Raw genomic sequence first — 18,876 nt, forward strand, 5'->3', positions numbered from 1 at the left:
ATTACAGTAGGACTTCAGAGTAATACTTCACATTTCTAGTTTTAGATACAAGAATGATACATTCATACAAATAGGATGAACACACTCAGTAGATTATAAGGTTTGTAATGATACCTTACAAGAGACCCTTTGCATGAAGGATATTCCAGTTACATCATAGTCACACTTATAAACATATTTCCATAAAACATATAGAGTGCAACATCACAGGGATTTTTTACAAATAGAGGGAGGCACCATAAGTTAGAGGTGGTGGTTTATGACATTCTTATTGGTTAAAGCTATAGGTAAACCAAAGAACCGGTAGTGAGTCTCAGGAGATCCACTCCAGTTTCCTGAAGTCTCTGCATTATTTTCCAAGAATCAGATGAAGATATCCATGAAGCAAGTGAAGAAGGATTGCATAGAATAAGGGAGGCAACAGCCATTAGAAAGAAACTACAATGTGTCAAATATAGAGAGGCCGTTAACAGAACTGAGTCCATCTTTCATTCAGAACAGATAGTATCAGTCATGTGGCACAGAAAGTGCTATGCCCAATACACTGAAAAAGTTAAAATCCAGAGGCTACAGAAAGCAAGAGCATCTGCAACGAGTATATCGTGTGGCAAGCTGTAGTGATCCCAGTAAAGACACTAGTGTCCATAGAACAAGAAAGTCCAGTTCTGTGAAACCTCCTTCCTGGAGATGTTGCAAGTTTTTTGTCAAGAAGTGCTCCCAGAACAGAGACTCATCTCTGCAACTACATTCAAGATGAGTGAACAGCTAATGCAAGCAGCAGTATTTGACTATAAAATGAGTGATCATTTAGCTGGAAGTAAATGACCTCATAGCTGCTGAAGGCAGGTACCACCTGACTTGTTACATCCTGTTTATGAAGTCTGATGAAAAGGAGTGAAGGCACAAAAATTACTGACACAGCAGTGCTTTGGCTTCAAAATGGGCTTCAGAAAGCAGCCAGTCAAGGCCATGTTTTTGAGCTACCTGAGGTTTTGCATTGTTACTGCAATCTTGCAAAGGAAACTGTCTTTGAAATTCCACACACTTACTTTACATCAGTAGTAAATCATAATTCAAGGAAAATCTCCAAACTCATATTGGGATTTTATTTCAGTTCACTTCCTTGCCTGATTGGTCGCCTGCTTAGAGATACACTCTTATGCCCAGCCAAGTATAATATATTTACCTATCTCACAAATGATGAGATGACCATTCCCAAAAAGACACATTTCTGACACTGGTACATGTTGCACTGAAAATTTCACACCCTGACCACAAAGGTTTCAGTGTCAGTGACGATGATGCAGCTGCTTGCATTCCAGATTGCCTGTACATGTTCCTCCACTTGCTGTATGAAGGCCAATCTTTTCTTGAGGGCGATGCTGATGAAGAGAACCTTAAGAAACAAGAATCAGTGAAATTCAAGGTGCTTTAGTGTAGCTCATTATATATGGTGTGAACAGTGGAAAGTAATGGACATCAAAGCATATTGGTCTGGGGTGCACCCTCCATCAGGCAACTGGGCAAAACAACTCATTCTGCTTTTTTCATGAGTCTGGCCACTGTATGTATTATGAATGAATTTTAAAGGTGGACAAAGCCTTAGCAGAGAAAACCCGGCAAACAATGGATGATGAGAATGGTTGCGGTTGTTCCTCCTAATCTGATTCCCAGGAAATTTATTCATTATGTAGCTGACAATATTAACATACATTATGCTTCTCTGGATGGCAAAAACACATTTCATGAACCCAAATCGCTGCTTGGCAAAGATGACTTGCCCAAATCTGACGTTGATTGATCTAAAGTCATCAAACAGCATACTTGGTGTTCATGATTTAGGTGACAGTCATACCAGTCAGTGTAAGAAATGATGAAGCTAAACCAGTATTCAAGGACCCTGTTGGCAAAGAGTGGTACTCTGAATCTGAAGAAAACTGTAAAGCTGCAGTGCAGGCAAGAGCTTCTGATCTGGCTTTTTATCATTAAACTTCAAAATGAGGATGTGGATGGACACATTTTAACCAATTGCACATGACAACAGAACCAGTAATAACTACCATTGGATACTCATCCGTCATTCAAGCCCCTACCCATGATCTAGACACCCTTGTTACTGTTGCACAGGGTTGCAAATATGTCATCAGTGCATGGGCAGCAATATGTGGTTCTAACAGTTGATGAAGCTCTGTACTGTACACTAAATGGAACTAAAATGGGCCACACCAGAGTACAGAGAGTGGCTTATTTCATGATTAGGAAGCCTTCATGTCTGAATGAACTTTCAAAAATTCTAAGGTCAGCACACACAGGCTTTGGAGGGAACAGATGTCTGGATTGAAGGTGATGTTTTTAGACCAAACTCAACAGAACAAGCTATGAATGGCAAGTCATATGCTAGAGCAATGCAGGCTCACAAATTGACATTTCAAGCACTGTGGAGGCTGCTTCTTCCACAACTCTTGGACTTCATAGCAACACATGATCAGGAGCTCAAAGAGGATATCATTAAAGCTGCTCGGTCACATTGTTATGGTGAGCTCATATCAGTTTGTACTTCACATAGATTTTGAAATCTCATCTCTACATTTGTGACCAGCAAAGGTGAAGGTAATGTGAACTTCAGGTTTTGGTGGCAGTACATGGAAATGGTGGCCTACCACTCGTATTCAGCTGTGCCCAGAGAGAAGGAAATTGAGAGCTGCATCTCTTCACCTTCAAATGTGTGCTGTCATTCTCCATGAGATATGACCACACAAATTATGTACGGTGGGGTGCCATCTGCATCACAGAATTGCATCAATTATTGACTGACATGCTCATGGAGTTCCAGCAAGGGAACTCTGTTGTCAAGAGATCATGACTGAAGTTCAACCAAATGGATCCTAATTAGAGCCAAGAGTGGCTTAATGGCACAGGAAAGAAAGGGGGTGGAATTGCAGGCATCACCAAGACTTGTTCAGCCCTCAGCAAATAGGCCTTGACTTACAATCTAAGAGCCCAAATTGCAGCAGACACCTGACCCTGGTTCCTTGTTGGCTTGGATGACCAACTTACTCACATCAGTCAAGAAAGTCAAGGAAGCAATGTGACAATGAAGATGAGAATGCCCTCTTATGAACACTTAGGTGATTCAAGGTTTTCTCTGGCGAGGAACCTCCCTCTTCATTGCAAAATATTGAAACAAAAGATCTGGCTATTAAAGCCGTAGAAGATGCAATGTTGCATGCAAAGATCCTAGGACAAGTGCAATTGGACAGTTTTGTGGAGAAATAGCTTGTGACAGAAGAGGACGAGCCTAGACATGTACGCATTTATGATCCGCTGCCAAAAAATAATGCTCCAACTTCTTCCATGCTATATGAGGTGGGGGAAGAAGTCAAAGGAAAAGCCTTTACCATGAAGGTAGACAGAAATATTTTTCAGTGATTAATCTCAGGCTATGAAGCCGGCAAGACTGTCAATTTGCAACAAATTTTGAAACATGAGTTAATGCCTGCCCTTTGGCATTAGCACAGTCAAATGGCAGTCTAAGAACAGGCACAAAAGCAATACTCGGTGATGTACTGACAGCTGATGTCCACTGCCTGCCAACAGTTACCCCTGTGTAATAGATGCACAAGCTTCTGGAAGCCGTCTGGAACTAAAATGTTTGGAGACCCTGCAGGAATATTTGTAAAATCTGAAGCAGACTTCTACAGAATAAATTATGATGTGTTTTGACAGGTATTGCAAGGAGTCTACTAAGGGTGATACAATGTAGAAATGCTCAAGAGAGGTACAAGACCCATCCGAAGAGTAGTGGAAGGAAGATATGTGCCTCTTCCACACACAGTAATTGGATGAATTTCATTGCAGTTCCAGAAAATGAGGACCTTGAAATATTTTTGTCTGAGCAACTGATGAGACAAGCACAACATGATAAAATCATTCTGGCTGGTGGCTTTCAGGATGAGGCTGAAGTAAGCTGCTCAACAGCAACAGTTGAGACCAATCAGCTGTGGGCTCATCAGAAAGAAGCAGACACAAGAATGATTTTATGCTGCGTTCACAGGGATACCAACAGTGTTGGTTGTTGCAGTCAGGTAGACTGATGTGCTTATTCTCTTACTGGCTCACTATAGCAAAAGGACATGTAGGCAACTTTGGATGAAAGCTGGCACATCAAAGGAACCAAAGTACTCTCCTGTTCATGCCATTTGTGAGCAACTATAATAGGGACCCACTGTTCTGGAAACTGTTTGAAAAATCATGGTCTGACTGGTTGTGATGCTGAACATAGCAAGAAAACAACATGGAAAGTTTTTCAGCAATGCCATCAGCTTCTAACACACCTTGGACCTGGACCTGAAGGTGAAAAGTGTAGCAGAGTTTATTTAGAAGATGTATGTAGAAGTCCAGAGCACTGACAAAATATGTGCCATTTTGTTCACATGCTTGTGGTCATCGGAAGCTCTATCCCCAAATAGTGATGCAGTTTTTTTTCACATGCACAGAGCTCATTACCAGGCACTAGTTTGGAGACAGGTCCACTGCCCAAATGCAGTACTTCCTCTTTCAAATAGAGTGGGTTGGAAACAGAAGGATGGAGATCTGGTGCTACAGCTTATGTCATTGCCACCAATTCCAGCAGATTGCATGGAGGCAATATTCTGTGGCCACACAATAGGGTGCAGAATGTAGGTGCAGGACAACATGACTTGTTTGTACAGGAGCATGCAAATATAGACAACTGGAACAAGATTGTGTCAATGTATCTGACAGTTAGTGCATAAGGACAGTATTGTCAAATAAGTAGATATCGTTATAATAATTGACCTAATAGGATGTTGATTCAGTCTGCCACTGTATACCGAAGTTTCTTGAAATAATTATTCAACAATTATTCAACAATTTCTTGAAAAGTTTCACAATAGTGAAACTTGTGTGCATCAAAATATTTACTGAATGTTTAGTCAAGAAAATAATTTCACTTGTAAAAACAGGTGTTTTTAGATTGTGTTGTATTTCTGATAGATAAGCAGGTTGTGTACTTTTATTTCAAGATGCTAATGCTCAAGTTTTAAGAGCCATGTAAGCATGATCAGTCATAGTTGTATAACCTATTAAATTATTTCTAGTACCTCTTGCAAATAAGAAACTGAAATTCAATAGTTTTGTAAAAAGTGTTCTGCATATTATTTGATCACTTCTATTATATCCAACAGCTCATTAAGATCCAACTGAAGTATGTTAATCCTAAATGAAAAGAAAATAAAGATTTACATTTAAGCAATTTCCATGTGTTACTTTTGCTCTCTTGGTAGAGGCCTTTACGTACAACATGCAGGTTGGCAACAACCATATTTGGATTCAGCACATCCTAATTATCATAAAAAGACTTGCTACCATCTTTTAACAAAAAATGCCTCTGACAGTTAACTTCTCTGAAAACCCAACTAGTCTATAAGTGTTGATTCTCTTCTAGCATGCTACTGCAGTGCTTCTATCCATTTGTAGTTTTCCCCCTACTAGTTAAATTATTATTCTTATTTAGGCTTGGCAGGATTCTGTTTTAATCGATAACTGTCGGTAAATGTCGATTTCAGCTGACACACAGAAATCGATGGGAGAAAATCAATCAGTAACAGTTGACTTGCCTGCAGGGATAGGGTATCACCGGCTCTGCCACCATGCAGGGAGCCCTCTGCAGCCCTGCTGTCACAGGAGTGAGTGAGTGGGTCCCTGACAATGGAGCTGCAGAGGGCTCCCTGTGCTGCCTCAGGACTGTTGTCACCTGATCCCTGCAGGCAATAAGGTGCAGGGGAGGCTGCGGTCCTGGCAAGATAGAGCTGAGACCATGGCCAGGACTGCAAGAAGGAGGAGTCAGAATTCTTGGCCATGAGGGAGGCTATCCCACTGCTCAGTGGCTCCCATGGCAGTGCAGGGCAAGTCCACTGCAGCCCCGCTGTCATGGGCCTGCTCTCTAACCACCAGCTGATAGTGCCAGAGCCGCAGCCTTCCCCAGACCTTGTGCCTGCTGGGATCAGGTGTCATGGGCCCTGAAACCATGCAGGGAGCCCTTTGCTGCTCTACTGTTATGGTCCCACTCACTCATTTGCCAGCCAATAGTTTGGGAGCCATCCCCGGGCAGGAACTGTTCATCAGCGGGGCAGTGGCCAATGACTCGTGCTACTCCTTACAGTCCTGGCCAGGGGGTCTGTGCTCCACCGGGCCAGGATGACTGCAGCTTCCCTTGCTCCTTGGTGTCCGGACACACGTGACTACGCAGGGAGCCCCTGCAGCCCACTGTCAGCGCTGCCCTAGCCCCAACCCTACCTCCACAAACGTAAAAATAAAAAAAATCTTAAAAATAAAAATTGATAAAAATCATTGACAATAGAAAAAATAAAAATTGAATTCTGCCAAGCCTATTCATATTGCAGTAGCAGTTGGACTCCATCCTTACTGTGCTAGGCATTCTACAGATACATAAGATGCATGAATGGACTATAAAGTGGATAGAAAGCTGGCTAGATTGTCGGGCTCAACAGGTAGTGATCAACGGCTTGATGTCTAGTTGGCAGCCGGGTTCAAGTGGAGTGCCCCAGGGGTCGGTCCGGGGGCTGGTTTTGTCCAACATCTTTATTAATGATCTGGATGATGGGATTAATTGCACCCTCAGCAAGTTTGCAGATGATACTAAGCTGGAGGGAGAGGTAGATATGCTGGTGGGTAGGGATAGGGTCCAGAGTGACCTAGACAAATTGGAGGATTGGGCCAAAAGATGAGGTTCAACAAGGACAAGTGCAGAGATCTGCACTTAGGAAGGAAGAATCCCATACACTGCTACAGGCTGGGGACTGACTGGCTAAGCGGCAGTTCTGCAGAAAAGGACCTGGAGATTAGTGGACAAGAAGCTGGATATGAGTCAGCAGTGTGTCCTTGTTGCCAAGAAGGCCAATGGCATATTGGACTGTATTAGTAGGAGCATTGCCAGCAGATCGAGGGAAGTGATTATTCCCCTCTATTCGGCACTGGTGAGGCCACATCTGGAGTATTGCATCCAGTTTTGGTCCCCCCAGTACAGGAGGGATGTGGACAAATTGGAGAGAGTCCAGCAGAGGGCAACGAAAATGATTAGGGGGCTGGGGCTCATGACTTACGAGGAGAGGCTGAGGGAACTGAGGTTATTTAGTCTGCAGAAGAGAAGAGTGAGGGGGGATTTGATAGCAGCTTTCAACTACCTGAAGGGGGGGTCCCAAAGATGATGGAGCTAGGCTGTTCTCAATGGTGGCAGATGACAGAACAAGAAGCAATGGTGTCAAGTTGCAGTGGGGGAGGTCTAGGTTGGATATTAGGAAAAACTATTTCACTAGGAGGGTGGTGAAGCACTGGAATGGGTTACCTAGGGATGTGGTGGAATCTCCATCCTTAGAGGTTTTTAAGTCCCGTCTTGACAAAGCCCTGGCTGGGATGATTTAGTTGGGGTTGGCCCTGCTTTGAGCAGGGGATTGGACTAAATGACCTCCTGAGGTCTCTTCCAACCCCAATCTTCTATGATAAGAAAGACATTGCTGTTCTGAAGAGTTTACAGTCTAAGTATGTTCTAAATTAGGTTCTCCCTCCCATTAAAGATTGGCAGGGGCACATTGTGCCCAGGAGCAAGCACTCACTGTTCTGCCCGGTGCCGCTTGCTAGGTGTCGGGATCTCTGCTTCGCTGTTCTCTTGCCCTTATCTAGCATTACTAAGCCAACTTCTTCCATGTATTAATGGTATTTTGTGTCTGTCATCTTTCATTCTGTTTCAGGGACATTCTCAGTTGTGTCAAAGTGCACAGCTTGATTGTGAAACAGGTCTGCAGGGCTAATTTTTAATCAGGAGGTGGGAAGGAACACTTGCCACTGGGATGAAAGGAGCATGAGGAGTTGCCAACTTTGTTAGTTGGAGGGAGATTAAGGTGGATATGTGGCATTGGAGAGTTTAACACTTGGAAGGGAAATTGTATTGGGGCATGCCATCGACAGGAGGGATTAAGAAGCATTGGTAGCTAGGAAAAGAGGGTTAGGTTACCATTCTTGCCACTAGAATAGGATTGGGAGGCTTTTGGGAGTGGTTTTAGGGCACGTCCTCCTCTCCCCCTGCTGCCACTGTCTCTCCCCTCCCCCCAAAAATAAACCTCAGGAGGGATGCAATTCTGGAACATCCTCTTATTGCTGCATTTCAGGTATGGACTCCAAGAGTGCAGGTTTCATGTTGGCTAGCTGTTTCCATTGATTAAGACCTGCCTTCCTTAAATTGTGGGGAGGAGTCATAGAGTATGGGCTTTGTTCCTATACCAAATCCAAAATTGCAGCTCATAGTCTTGCCTTTTTGCCCTGCTCTAGAATAACTACTAAAACTTTTTAAAACCTTTAGACCAATTACATCTTCATGCATCCTGCTATTAATATGAAAGTCTCTCCAAGTGCAATACATTACATTTGTTTTGTGTTCTAGAGATTTGTAGTTTTCTCTCTTGAATATGCATAGTCCTTTGAGGCAGTGCAACCTGGTAAATACTGGATTTGTAAGGTTTTAACCGGAATAAAACAAAAAGAAAAATGCTGCTGAGCTGAAGGAGGGAGTGGAATCACCTTTAAATAATTTCACATTGTTGGGGTTCATATAATAGAGGAGTCCTTGAAATGTTTCACTGTGGAAAAACAATTTAGAAAACAAAAAAACAATAATCCCCCCCCCCCCTTGCTGTTTCCCAGGCACTTTCCCATCCTCTATCAGACAGTCTGCCATTTCACCCCCTTTCTAATCCCAGCTAAATTTCAAAACCTATTGGGTGTGGGTGCAGAATATTAGGTCTAATTTGCTATTAGTTTAGATGTCTGTTGATTCCTTCCTTGACAAATTTGAGTAAATAAAATTGGTGTTTGCAAAATTTACTTTAGAATGGCATGTTGTGCAATAAGGTTTTAGTTGAAAACACAATAGCTATTGAATTAAGCTACTTACAGAGTGATCTATAAAATCTTTCTAGATGTCTTTCTCTAACTGCTGAGCAGCCAAGGCCTCGTTCCCTCTCCCACAACCCCCCCGACAAGTTAATGGGTTAAAATGGCAGTACAAACTGCCTTCTAATACTAGGGTTTGAAAAGTGCACTTAACCACTTGCTCAGGGCATATAGAATAAAGCATCAGGCAAAGTAATTTACAATCCTGTTTTCCTTTGAGGATAATGCAAAGCAAGACTACATAATGGAAGTATTATTTCCTGTATTTTTGTCAATTCAAGGTCCCTATTTACGCTGTACTGGAAAAGGTAATGAAGGAGTAGAAGTGGCTTCATTTCTTGTTTGCTGTTTTTGAATGGTTTAGAATGTCTCAAACAATGGGTGCAGGATCATATACTTGCTATTACATGGATGAGGACTGAGAGACTTAAACAGGGAAAAAGAAATCTGAAAATATTATGTGATTCTGACCCCTAACGAATCCACTGACACGGAAACATTGAGTTCATCAGTTCCATATATACTTTTCATTAAAATGGCTTTCGCTTGGGGTTGATTCAAAAAGTCTCTAATTGATATTGATCCTTGTTGCACATAACTGTGTTTAATGTATGCAGTATTTACATAGCAAGCTAACTGCCTTGGTCAAAAGAGGAACAAAAAGATGAAACATCTCATGAGACTATCTTTTGTTGTTCGAATGAATCTTCATTCTGGTGCAATTTTTAATCTGAATTTCAAAAACTATTTTAAGTGGCTATAGTTCTTGCATTAACAGTTAGTTACATTAAGTGAAGTATTTTAATAATTTAACAGAAAAAGCATTGGAAGGAATAAAATAAATGCAGTGGCTTAAATATATCTCAGTGGTTACAAATTTTAGGGCCCTGTTTAACTTAGAGAAGGTATTAAATTGAATTTTCTCAGATAATTGACAATATACTTGAAATGATCTGCGCTGTGAGTGGCCTTTTTGCTTCATGAAAGAGAAACTATACGCCAAAAAGACTTCTCTGATGCAGCTACCTAAACCAGCGTAGTTGGTGGTCTCCTGTAAAATTCTATTTTTTTAACAAGTATGTAATGAAATATTTAAGAAAAATAAATCTAGCATAACTGAAATCTGAAGTTGCCCATATATTCTTATTTAGAGGTATCTATCTGTACTGCAGGCAACTTGAACTGTTCCCGTACTGGAAAATTTAATGTACCACTCAATTACTATTCTTTAGCCCAATTTAAAATAATAGATTGGGAGTAAGGTCTTAATGCAGTGTAACCTTTGGAACATTAGAAATAACCTCTTTCCCTTCTGAGATTGGTGTACAGTAATGGCATCAGTCTTATCACATTACATGAATATATTTTCTAACTGTATTTAAAACTTCTTCACTTGACAGTTGTTCAATATGTCTCTCCTTACTCTCGCCCATTAGACTACAATACAGTTGGGAAATACTGTCAGTGTTGCAAGGAAATATGCCATATATTAGGGCTTTATGGTTCCTTCATTATATTGTTTTGGAGTTACATTAAGCCTAGCTTGCATATCTTTTCAATGTTTGGACTTTTCATTTATGCTTGTTTTTGGGTAGAACTTATTACTCTCTTTTGCCACAATCTATTTGGTTCCTCCTCGTTAGTGGGAATCCTTTGTTTTCCCATAATACACTTAGTTCTGTTTTTATTAATGTGAATAGTTGCAACTATTTGAAGTATAGAATAAAATACCTTGGCCTGTGTCTATATTTTTTTAACACTGTTCCCTAGATCTCCATGAGTTTGTTTGCATTCTGAGTTTTGAGCATGCTAACAGGTGAAAATGAATATCTACTACGGTTCTGGTTTTGATACTTAAAGAACTCACTTCATTAAGAGAGGTAGCCGTGTTAGTCTGTATCAGCGAAAAGAACGAGGAGTACTTGTGGCACCTTAGAGACTAACAAATTTATTTGAGCATAAGCTTTCGTGGGCTAAAACCCACTTCATCGGATGCATGCAGTGGAAAATACAGTAGGAAGATATATATACACAGAGGACATGGGAAAAATGGGTGTTGCCATACTAACTATAACAAGAGTAATCCGTTAAGGTGGGCTATTATCAACAGGAGGAAAAAAAAAACCTTAAAATAAATTTGTTAGTCTCTAAGGCTTGGTCTACACTTACCCCCCAAGTCGAAGTAAGGTACGCAAATTGTAGCTGAATTCGACATACCTTACTTCGAACTTACCGCGGTTCAGACGCGGTCCACACGCGGCAGGCAGGCTCCCCGTCGACTCCGCGGTACTCCTCTCGTCTAGCTGGAGTACCGCAGTCGACGGCGAGCACTTCCTGGTTCGATTTATCGCGTCCACACCAGACGCGATAAATCGAACACGGAACTTCGATCCCCAGCCGCCGAACTAGCGCGGCAGTGTAGACATACCCTAAGGTGCCACAAGTACTCCTTGTTCTTTTCATTAAGAGAGGGGATTTTTGGTTTATCCTGTTGTAGGGGACTCAAACTTGCTATTTTGAAGGATCTTTTATTTTTTCCTGAGCATTCTTGCTTCAGAACTAAACTCGTTCCTCCTGTCATTTTACTCTCAGAAATGTGCTGGGCTTGATTTCTTCCACCCTTCCTTTATACCCCCACTACCCTACCCTGCCCTCCATTCACCTTAATTTGGGGGGTCATGATTAAATATATTGTATAATTCTTGGTATAGTATTCTGATACTATAGGAAGATACATTCCTTGTTTCAAAGGCATTGTCATGTGCATTCTTTGACTGAATACAATTAAAGTGGGGCAGAGGGGGCATTGGTATAAATTTAGTTAATGCCATATTATAGTTGAGATTTTAAATGCATAAAAGATAGAAAACTCAACGTTCTGGTTCCTGCTGTAATTATGCCACATTGCACATACATATATTAGCTCTTTTGCCCTATTGCCATACACTGGAAAAGAAAACACAACATATCCACAAGGAGGTGGTGGTTGCTGCTTTGATATTCAGAACTTTGACTTTCCAAAGTTTGGTCCCAATCCTGTGTTCCTTACTCAAGGCAAAACTTCAGCTAATTTAAATGGGAGTTTACCTAAGGTATGCACAAGTTGGGAAAGTAGGGAGCAGAGGAGGTGAGAAATGAGGCAGTAACACAGATTTGTTTTTTATTTTGCATGTAATATTTAGTCTCAACTCCACTTCAGCTACGTTTTTGGTGCTTAAGGTTGAAAATATCTGTACATTACTGCAGTGAAAAACACTTTACAAAGTCATAGTAATTTCTTAAGCAGAAGTGTTATAAAGCAGTTGCCATGCAGCAAATCTGTTTTTTGTTTTTTTCCTGTTTTAAAACATTGCTTAGTGACAAGAGTCCATACAGAGTTTTCAGGCTGTACAGGGACGCTGTTACTTTCAAGATGTGCAAAGATGGACTTTGCTTTTACCCACAAAAAAATTCTATTTCCTCCATGTAGCTTCCTTACACTTGCTTTCCATGTTGTACTAGGCACACAACAGACACCTCCACCCCTTACCTTTCTCCCATATTGTGCGAGGAGAGCTATGTCTTGGGGAGGCATGTGGTGCAGGTTTTGAAGTTGACCTTAGGACACTACAGGGCACCCCCTCCTTGAATGTGGCTCTCTCCGTCTAACTCCTAACCACTCCCAATTGCACCCCATTTGGCATATTCCTGCTTTCCCTTTCTGAAGTCATCATTGAATCCATATTATACACTAGACCTTCCTTTAATAACCAGCATTTTGAATTGTTTTACCAACAAACCAACCAAATGTGGTCAAAGATACCAGGCTTTATGAAAACCAACATACTAAGAACAGTTTGGAGTTTCTGACCATGGTATCTTGTAGCTATGGACATCAAAAATGTTAGAAAAACATTCAGGAGGTGAGATCATTTCATTTTTGAGCCCTCATCTCTCCCAAATTCCATGTCCAATTTGCCTCAGTCTTTTGAGAAAAATTGTACCCTATTTAAGATAATTTTTAATGAAAATTCAGTCAGATTGTCATTGTAGTGAAGTGAGAGGAGTTTAAAAAAGGGTTATAAAGGAAGGCTAGCAACAACCTGAGCTATGTCTCTTGCATCTTCAAAACCAAAAACCTGGAGTTGAGGGAGTTTATTGTAAAAAAACAAAACAAAACCAACCAACCAAACAAAACACAAAACCCACCAAACAAACATTGTTTTGTTGCTTGAAAATAAACACGGGGGGAGGGATAGCTCAGTGGTTTGAGCATTGGCCTGCTAAACCCAGGGTTGTGAGCTCAATCCTTGAGGGGGCCATTTAGGGGTCTGGGGCAAAAATCTGTCAGGGACGGTACTTGGTCCTGCTGTGTAGGCAGGGGACTGGACTCAATGACCTTTAAAGGTCCGTTCCAGCTCTATGAGATAGGTATATCTCCATAGAATGATGATGGATAAAATGCATAACGCCATACCATTGAAGGTCATGTTGGAAAGAGAGACAGTGTGGTGGCTAGAACACACCTGGGTCCTGTTCTCCACTCTTCCACTTACTTGCACTATGAACAAAGGCAAGTCACGTCATCCCTGTGCCTCTGTTTCCAATCGTGCCCTTCATTCGACTTGTCTGTTTAGCTTGTTAGCTCTTTGGAGCAGGCTCTGTCTTACTACACCTCTACCCCGATATAACGCTGTCGTCGGGAGCCAAAAAATCTTACCGCGTTATAGGTGAAACCACGTTATATCGAACTTGCTTTGATCCGCCGGAGTGTGCAGTCCCGCACCCCCTGGAGCACTGCTTTACCGCATTATATCCAAATTCATGTTATATCGGGTCGCGTTATATCGGAGTAGAGGTGTTTTTGCATGTACAATGTCTAGCATAATGGGGCCTTGATCTTTGTTGGGGCTTCTAGGTATTCCCACAGTACCAGTAGTAAATATTTGATTACTTGCATATTTATATGTATGCATGTTCAGTAGCAAATTAAAGTTACAAATGAGTATATTTGTGAAATGTATATTTAACTCTTTCATCACTTAGGTTCCTGTGGCTAGAGCCAGCATTCTCTGGCTTATTGGGGAATATTGTGAACGAGTTCCAAAGATTGCACCTGATGTTTTGAGAAAGATGGCTAAGAGCTTCACTAATGAAGATGACCTTGTGAAGCTGCAGATCTTAAATTTGGGAGCAAAACTGTATTTAACCAACTCAAAACAGGTAAGAGTAAGACTATATAAACAAGCGATCCTTTCCTGCCACAGTAGAGTATATTTTGTGCATTCTGCATGGATTAGCACTCATTTCTTACATATAGATCTAAAACAAAGAAGCTTTACATGTGGCAATTTACTACCGCATCACTGACTGGACCCAAAACTAGTAGCACACAGAACAGGAGGTCCATGTGCTTGTTGCCTTAGCACTAGGGTTGAGTGAAATTTAGCAATTCCATTTGTAGGGAATTTGACAAACCCTCCTTGATTTTCAGTTGTTTGGGTTAATGCTTTTTGAGTTTAAAACTCCAAAGCAAAATGCTTTGCTAATTTTCACATGCTTTTGTGACCATGTTTTGCCTCCCACCAGATGTCCTAAACTCCCTCTTACCTTTTTCTCAGCTCAGACCTGCTGGGATAACACAGTGAATTGCAGGGGGACTACGAGCCTAAATCTCCAGTAGAGGCAAAGAGTCTCAGGACTCTGCCTATTGAGAGGTGATGACTAGAGGCATGGCACCTAAGGGGACATCCCTTTAGTAGACCACAGAGGGGTCAGAGGTGCAGTTACCTCAAAACTGTCACAATAACCACTTCCCTTTTCTTACCATGTCATTTCATATTAAAAAAAAGTTTTTCTAGCCCTTAAGTCATAGAGATAATTGGAAAAACTTGAACTGAATGTAAACGGTGTAAACTGAATATACACTTATGCCAGCCTGAAAAAATAACTGAGAAGTATGAACTGCCCCATTCATCTTGATGAAGGCCCTGTGAATTGTCATTTTATGGCCATGGAATATATCATTTTTTCACAAAGCTACAAAATGGAGCATGTTTGGGTACGTCTACACTTACTTCCTGGTTCGGTGGCAGACAATCGATCTTCTGGGATCGATTTATCGAGTCTTGTCTAGACGCGATAAATCGATCCCGGATCGATCCCGGAAGTGCTCGCCGTCGACGCCGGTACTCCAGCTCGGCGAGAGGAGTACGCGGCATCGACGGGGGAGCCTGTCTGCCGCGTCTGGACCCGCGGTAAGTTCGGAGTAAGGTACTTCGAATTCAGCTACGTTATTAACGTAGCTGAATTTGCGTACCTTAGTCCGAAGTGGGGGGTTAGTGTGGACCAGGCCTGCGTCATGAAAGTTGCCCACTTTTCTATAGCCAGTTGCCTGAAGTTTTTCTCTATCTCCCTGTCCTGCCGGGCCTGCGTGCCTTTTGCTCTCCAGCTTTCCACTCAACAGGAAGTTAATTGGATTGCAGGGAGCCAAACAGCAGGGTGGTCTTGATCCTATTCCCTTTCTCTCCTTTTCTGGGGCTCTGCCACTTGCAATCTGAGTTTCTTCTCTAGTGGACTCAAAGTAGAACATGCATCCGATTGTTTGCCAGCTATCAACATGCTTCAAAAGAGTTGTCACAGTAGTTATCAAAGGATTCTGCTGCATGCATATGGCCATTGAGAGGAAGGAGCATTGATCCATTTGGAGGCCCACTATCTATTCTTAAGAAAGAAACTAATTAAATTCTTCAAGTAAAAGGTTACGGGCTTACAAAATGAGAAGACTCTTTCATCCAAGGCAATGCTGTAAACATAAAAGTTCTGCAAGCATCATATTTAGGAGCCCCAAGGTGGTCCTGGTAGGGAAAAGTTTAAGAGCCCAACCTTATTTTAAAAAGTGGAAGATGCACAGTTTTGGTAATATCTTCCCCCCCCAAAATAGCTTATGAGATCTTCAGGTTTTGTTCTTTGGAAAATCCTACTATATTTTGAAGTCAGACCTTTTGCAGTTCTCATAGCATGACAACATAAATACTTCACCAGATTTTCTGAAAATAAAATGACCCTATGTTTACTGTACCATAATAATAGACTCTGGCTTTAGCAAAATTTCTGTCTACATTGCATTTTTCAACAATATTTATTTTCATTAGTTTTAAAAACAGTGAATAAAAGTTATATGCTAATTTTTTACCTTCGGTATGGTGGTTATAGTAAAGGGTCCAAGAATCTGAAATATTTTTACTCTTATAGGGAGGCATTGTAATTAGAAGGACAATCTTGAATACACTAAAGACCTGGTAACCTAAAAGACTATTATGTTTCAAATGGGCTATCACACCATCTTTTTTTACATCAACTGGTGGGGAGGCACCAGATTTTGCTTCCTCTTTTGGATAATCCTACAGGTGTTCGGAGCTATCAAGTAGGGGAAGAGAGCACAATTGCAAACAGAGTCAGTCTCTGATAGATCCTCATAAATTGTCTCTGTATCAGAGACTGATTGATCAGATTTGTATACAGTTGTGACATGGGAGTTGTATTGCCTCCCAATTCACCCAAACAAAAAGCTACTAGTATTCTGCTCACAGAATCTAGAGGAGGGACCTCTAGCAAAGGATACTTTGTGTCCCCTGGGGAAGGTTGCTTATGTATGTCTTTCCACCAGTGCTGCTCGTAACAAAACTCCTGGAGAGACTAAGGTTTGATTAATAGTTCCAAATGGAAAGTTCTCATTTTTTGTTGCAGATAACCAAAGCAAATTTCATTGGCTGAATAGCTTCAGATAATCACTCAGAAGTTGGTCACATAGCTCCATGTCAAACTGGGAGCCCTTGCTCTGGCATTATGGCTAATAACATAAGAGAGCTCCATCTCCAAACAGGTAGCTAAAGGCCTCCTGGCCTATGAGAAGCCATGCAAACAGTCCTATGTGGACTTCTTTTATTATCCTGCATAAAAAAATGCTTGACAATCTTCTTCACCTGCCTATGTCTAACTTAGACTCACTACATCTCTGGGTGATAAGACCACTATTTTAGCCTGTTACGAATTAGTTGAAGCCAGATCAGTGTGTAGTTTTGTTTTGTTGGGGGGGGGGGGGAGGAGGGGAAATCAGGATAATGTGGGGCTTTTAACATGTTTTGACAATTCATTAAAAAGCCCTCAGTGTAATGGGATACTAATGAGGTACTGACAAAACTAATGTAAGCCCCTTTTGTGCCATTCATTACGTGAGAGTTCAGGATTTTTATATGGAAGATCATTTTCCTGATTGCAGTGGTTTCAGTTCAAAGCGAATAAGCATTATGCTTTAGCGATCAAAACACTTTTATACCAGATTTTACAAAGATAAATTGGTGCTATGAACTCATCCAAAGTTTTTTTCCAAGGTGGCGTTAGAAGTTCCATCTTAAGGAGCCTATTGTCCTGCCAGTGTTCTTCTCATGTCTGCATTTGAGTCATTTCTCCACACACTCAATGTTAAAATGTTCTTTTGATTCTTTTGTAGTATTCTGAAGCCCTTAGAAAGTCTACCCATTTTTTGTTTAGAAATACTTAAGATTCCAGGTTTGTTTGTTTTTTAAAGTTTTTTTCAGTACTGCCCTTCTTTGTCTTGCCATGGCCCCATGAATTATCTCAGACTGTTTGTAGTAACAGCCATCCTTCACTAGGAAGAGTTTCATGCTTTCTCAAAATAGACAGGATCCCGAGATGGAGTGCTCTTGAGAATCTGTGATAAATCCCAACAGTGGTAAAAACTGAGTCTCTTCTAAAAGCCCAGGTTGTTGTCCACTAAACATGCTCCCTTCTTTGATCACTGGGATTTATCACCGATTCTTAGGATCCAGGGCACTCTTATCTATTTTAAGAGTTCACTTCAGTGCTCAGAAAAAATCATCTGTACTCGTCTCAAGAGAATCCTCCACATAGTTTTCTCTGAAACAGATGCCTTCTCAGCCCCATCCTTCCAGCAGGAAAGTCATTCAGCTGCTTTGCTTTATTACTTATTGCAAATTAATACTCTCAGCTGCACAGTAGCTCCTTCCTTGCCTGTCTTCTCAAAATTGGACTTAGATACTTCTCAATTTCAGAGAATTTCAGGAAATGTTTGTGGAATCAACCTTCTCAGAAGGGAATGCCATATCTGCTGTCAACTGGAACAATTAATCTCTTCAGATGTAGAACCAATGTGAAGCAGATGTTGGTGCAAAACAAATGGTCAAACAGCAACAAACACTTCCTCATTTCTTGCTTCAGACTTATAGAATCTGGTCATAGTCTATTCCGTTAGCCTTCAACCCTCGTAGAAGGAACTGACCAAGAGGTTAGTCTGAAATGGCAGAAAATAATTTCTCTTTGAGCGTTCCCGATATATATAAAACTCAGCATCGCAACAGACACCCTCAGCTGTTCCAGTATGTGTCATGAAGAAAGCAGCTTCCAATGCACAAATATATCACTAGACTTGAAGGATATGATTTCTTTTTCAACTGAGAATCTATCAGTAATTTAGTGGCTACTAATGTATCAGAGATTGTTTCTGTATTTTCTTGAGTGTGGCTTCCACTAAAAAGCAACAGAGAGATTACTAAATACCATTTGGTATACCCAACAATGTTACATTTTGTTATGAATAGCACCCCAACATTCTTGATATAATAGACATGTCCAATTACTATGCATGAAATTTCCTCTTTCCCCAAATTTTTTAGGAATCTCCCTGGATCTCCTTCCTTCCTGAGCCATTGGGAGAACAAGATTGTCTGCATTGCCCTCAACATGCTTGTAACACTTGCAGTTCTCCATTGAGATAATGACTAATCTAATCTCATGCTTCAGGGCTTCACCTGGTCACCTGCAGGGATCAGGAAGGATTCCTCCTGACTGCACAATTGACCATACACA

At 41.2% G+C, this 18,876-nt stretch overlaps 1 protein-coding gene across 2 annotated transcripts in view; it reads left to right on the forward strand.

Moving 5' to 3' along the window:
* AP3B1 (adaptor related protein complex 3 subunit beta 1) overlaps positions 1-18,876 on the forward strand; it is a 276,090-nt gene that overhangs the window by 147,771 nt on the left and 109,443 nt on the right. For both annotated transcript variants that reach the window (XM_065406916.1, XM_065406915.1), the window contains one exon: positions 14,014-14,190. In XM_065406916.1, the coding sequence (XP_065262988.1) occupies positions 14,014-14,190 (177 nt within the window). The remainder of the gene's footprint in view (positions 1-14,013; positions 14,191-18,876) is intronic.

This window comes from Emys orbicularis, chromosome 6, assembly GCF_028017835.1.
Source record: "Emys orbicularis isolate rEmyOrb1 chromosome 6, rEmyOrb1.hap1, whole genome shotgun sequence".
NCBI lineage: Eukaryota > Metazoa > Chordata > Testudines > Emydidae > Emys > Emys orbicularis.